General features: G+C 47.4%; 1 protein-coding gene across 1 annotated transcript in view; it reads left to right on the top strand.

Moving 5' to 3' along the window:
* Positions 1-4,767: 4,767 nt before the first annotated feature.
* Positions 4,768-5,004, top strand: part of LOC123136773 (probable methyltransferase PMT23) — a gene marked incomplete in the record, with an annotated part of 5,235 nt that continues 4,998 nt past the window's right edge. The window contains 1 exon segment of the mRNA XM_044556268.1: positions 4,768-5,004. Coding sequence (XP_044412203.1) covers positions 4,944-5,004 — 61 coding nt within the window.

The raw sequence follows: 5,004 nt of genomic DNA, 5'->3' as shown, positions 1-5,004 counted from the left end.
TCCAACTGTGAATGTCTCTGAGTCTGAAGCACATACTGCTGAAGACATTCCGGCTGCATCAGCCGAAGAAAATCAAGAAGAAGTACGTGTACCTACTCCCCCAGCAATTGAAGAAGAAGCAGTTCCTGATGTGAACGTGCCTGTGCCCGACCCTCTTGTTCGTCAAGAGGAGGTTGACAATGTTGAGGCTGCCACCGCCAACGCCAATGAAGCCAATGACGTAGTCATGGCTGACGCTAATGTGGAGCCTGCACCAACTAGTGTGCCTGAAGCAAGTGTGGCCACTGAACCTGAAACCACTGAGGCTGCTGCACCTGAAACTAATGAGACATTCACTCCCGAAGCACCTGTTGTGCAGCATGACGCCTCAACTGTTGCCCCTGCTCCTGTTCCGCCACCAAGGCCTCACACAATTGAGCAAGCATACAGTCATGGTCAGCTTACCACTATCCGATGGCCCATTCTGGTGCCTCCGCCTACTGCCTCAGGACCTCAATTTGACTATCATATTGAGCATAGGCCTCAGGTTCAGAAGTCAAAGCCTAGGTTGCCAAGGTTTCCAGGTACTGCAAACTCACCAGGGTCCTTCAATGCCAATGGCTTCAAAAGCCACAATACCTTCTTTGACAGCGCCAAGAACCCCTACTCCAAGCCAAGGATATCATTAGATCGGTTCTGGAGCTATCAGCAGAGAAGCTATTACTCATGCGTACTATATGATCAAGGGCGCATTTTCCCTCATATGCGCCTTGATACAGAAGCCATTGCTGGACTGCCGTGCTTAGAAGAAGCACTTGATTGCTTTCGTGATGCTGGTCTGCTCCACTTTATGACAGACAAAGAACATTGGAATGAAGAACTATTGCTTCAATTCTATGCTACTCTACACATTCGCGGCTACTACAGAGACATCAAGACATGGGTTCTCGAGTGGATGACTGGAAATGTTCATCATGAAGCCAAAGCTATGGATATCATCGAGCTTACAGGGCTAGCCACTCCTGGAGAACTATATGAACCTGACTGTCAGCTACACCGCAATGCAGTAGAGAGTATCTTCCATAAGCCAGAACCCAATATGAGCCATATGTTGAGCATGATGAAGCCCTTGCCATCTGACGTTAAATATCCAATAGATTTCTTTGTTGAAGACCTTGAGTATCTGCCTCGCACCATATATCATATCATCAGGCGAACTCTATGGCCTGTCAAAGGACATTCATCAGCGGCCAAGCTTGAAGGAGCTATGAAGACTTTGGTCTTCTATATTCTCAATGGCATCAGCTTCAACACTCAAGAGTTCTTCATCAGGCAACTTGCTGCTTCCGGCTCTGACCTATTTGGTCTGAAGTTTTATGCTCCATGGGTCATGCGCCTCATCAAGAGACACTCATCTGTCAACTATCAGCCCTCTACTCGCAATCATATGATCTTTCTGCCAGAGGTTGATATGTCAGTTGAAGATATATACTCTGACCCTGCCAAGAGGCCTCTTTGTCTTCAGAATGCCGAGCACCAAAGCTTCACTCAGCCTATTGAAGGTGTTCAAGCAGCGATACGAATCTATCCATTGGTTGGAAACACTCGTCTGCCTTATCGAGCACCCACAGAAGCCACTGAAAGCACCATTGCACAAAGGCCTCGGAAGTGTTCTCGCGTTCTCAATGACCGAGAACTTCTTGTGGCCCTTCATCAAAAACAGGATAAGCATCATTTCTGGCTCAAGAGACAGATGCAAAGCCTCTTGGTGGATGTCAATCGCATTCGCAACCTTGCCACCAAGAATGCCTTTGTTGCTCATGAAACTTGCCGGCGATCATGGAAGAGTTTGACCCTGCTCAGTGCTGAAGCTGATCTTCAAGACGATGGCTTCAATGAAAGATTCCAGTTTGACTCCACTCCTCCACGGACTGCTGTCCTACGTCGTACTCCATCTCTTGAAGACTCTGAATATTCTTCCTCCGCGGCAACGGTAAATGCCAAAGTGATCGATGATGAAGATGATGCTACTTCACCACCTCCTACTACTGCGTGCATCGACACTGCACCAAGTTCATCTGCACCGCTACCCAACGACGACAACCCTGCTGCTTCACCTACTCATGATGACGAGTAGATGCTCTATGTCTTCAAACCTTTTTGGTCCTTACTAACAAAAGGGGGAGAAGCGTATGAGTTGATAGTCTTCAAGCGGGTTCATATGGGCGGTTGCATTATATTTTGCTGCGTGCTTACAACTCTTGCCTTTTGAAACATTTGGTTCTCTGAGTTGTAACACCTAAACTTGATGGTCGTCTGCTACTTATTTGCTTCACTGTGATGCGATGATAAATTCCGCATGTGCGATGATAACTTCCGCATTTAGATCATTCTGCAGACGTCCATTTTTCATTATGCATGTCATTCTACTTGCTATATCAGTTCATGCATGATGAATTATCTTCATAAGTTGAAGTGGATCTCCACAAGTACAACCTGCCATGTGCATTTGCATTCCAAAAGCAAATTACTTACATGCACATCTTCAGGGGGAGCCCTTGCAACTTATGAAGACAATTTCCTATCCTTACAATTTCACATATTTATCCCCGTTGAAAACTTCAACCAGTTTGTCATCAATCACCAAAAAGGGGGAGATTATAAGTGCATCTAGTGCCACCCCTAGTTGGTTTTGGAGTATTGATGACAAAGTTGGTTGAGGGACTAATGCGTTTGTGAGAATTGCAGGATAACGCAGGTAGTGTCCCTCATTGATTCGGTTTACCTACCGAAGATGACCCCTAAAAATGTATGAAGACATTGAAGACAATGGTGGTATGAGAAGATATTCATATTGAAGACTATGACATGAGAAGACATTGCGTGAAGACTATGGAGCGCGAAGACTGTGTGGATTCGTTGCTTCCTTCTCTTCTTTGTTGAGTCATAGGAACCACCGTACTGTTAAGTGGGGTCCAAGTGAACTAAGTCAGAGTGACTGAAGTGATGCTCAACTCAAATCCTATGTCTTCGAGCAAAGACAATGAGAGCAAACCTTATCCAGAGCTGGATGAGTCAGCTTTGCTTGTAGCCCAAGTAAAGTTGCCGCATGTATTTGAAATCTGACCGTTGGAACACGTGTCAGTTCCTTAGTGACCCAGGGTCATTTTGGACAAATCAGGTTGGGTTGCCTAGTGGCTATAAATAGCCCACCCCCTACACCATAAATTGGTGGCTGCTTAGAGTTTGTACACGGCTTTTGTCGTTTGAGAGCAACCCACCTCGAAGCATTTGAGAGAGAGAAATCCTTGCGAGGACAAAGCCCAAACACCCAGAGCCAAAGAGTGTTAGGCATCACTGAAGTTTTTCTGTCTGTGTGACCTGAAGACTTGTTACACTTGAGGACTGTGAATCCTCCAGCTGGTTAGGCATCGTGTTCTGAGCATCCAAGAGTCATTGTGGATTGCCGGTGAACAAAGTCTGTGAAGGTTTGGAAGTCTACCTTGAAGACTTACCAGAGTGATTGGGCGAGGACTGGGTGTCCTTAGCTCAAGGGGAATAAGGTGAAGACACGGTCTTCTGAGTTAAATCTCAGCATCCCTAATCAGACGTACAGTTGTCACAGCAACTGGAACTGGTCCAACAAATCCTGTGTCTTCAACAAGCAACTGGTTCTATCCCTTTCCATCCTTTACTTAAGTTTGTCTTCATGAAGTCACTGCCCATATGTCTATCTGTTTGACTTCATTGTTTGACTACTACTGTTGATTGGCTTCATACTATCTTCCATCCTGATCCTTACTACTTAGCTGCTATTAGTCCTGTACTTTCACATCATTGCATACTTGACTATGACATGCTTATGGTAGTTTATCTTCCGCTGCATATCAACAAGGTTATTTCTGTTGTTTGTCTTCGAAACTTCCAAGTTTTGAAGACTTTCATAAAAATCGCCTATTCACCCCCCTCTAGTCGATACTAGCACTTTCATCGACAACGTAGATCGAGGAAGAGGAGCGACCAACAGTGGGAGGTAGCGTCAGGGGAAGGAGGTGAAAGCGCCTCGCAAGAGGTCGTTCCGCGTGATTCCTTTGATTTGGAGGAACGCGTGTGTTCAGCATATTGACGGTAATAATCGATTCGGGACGAGTTGGTTCCAATCCCCAATCCAACTAAACACGAGGACGAGGCCCAGGGGCGGAATGGACCAAAAAACCTTAGGGTTTGTATCCTGCTCAGAAAGACGAGACAACGACAGCTTTTTGAAGATGGAACAAGGTTCTCCCCGCCTAGCCCCCGTCCCAATGGTGTGTCTAGCATCATCGGTGGGCGTGTGAAGTTGTGTCTCCGGCAGATCTGTCCTTGATGGATTTGCTCGCATCTGGTCGTAGTTCATCTACCTTCATGTGTTTTTAGGTTGGATCCTTCCGATCTATGCTACGCTTCATCGACGGCGATTGATGTTCGGCTGCGCTGGTCTTCTGTGCCTTAGCACGACGACTTCCCGACTGTTCACTACAACAAATTTTGTCCGGCTCCAGCGAGGGAAGGGTAATGATGGCGACGAGTCTTCGGCTCACTTTAGTGCTAGTAGTCGTCGCTAGGTGGTCTACATATCTGGATGTAACTTTTTTATTTCGGGTGCTCGTTCTACTGCCATGATTGAAGATGAATAGACGAGAAGTTAAAAAAAAAAGTAGTGAGGCAGATGCAGAAAATTGAAACGAAAGGGAAAAAAATCAAACAGATCTCAAATCTCGATTCCACCACCGGAAAACGACCTGCAACTTCGCCACCGTCCACGGCGGCCATCGCTGCCGTGGCCGCGACGCTCCACTTCACTCCTTGACCCACCCACCCACCCCACCCAAACCCAGCCCAACCTCGCCGCCGACCCCTTCCGCTCCCCAACCAGGCGTCCAGGCCACGCCGCGGCTGGGGCAGCGGCCAGCGATCGGCGATCCATGGCCGTCCCCTCCGCCGACCGCAAGCGGCGCCCCTTCCTCCTCTCGGTCTCCCTCTTCC

Source organism: Triticum aestivum, chromosome 1B (assembly GCF_018294505.1).
Source record: "Triticum aestivum cultivar Chinese Spring chromosome 1B, IWGSC CS RefSeq v2.1, whole genome shotgun sequence".
Lineage (NCBI taxonomy): Eukaryota > Viridiplantae > Streptophyta > Magnoliopsida > Poales > Poaceae > Triticum > Triticum aestivum.
The sequence above is the reverse complement of the archived record's forward strand: the minus strand, read 5'-3'. Positions and strand labels throughout refer to the sequence as shown.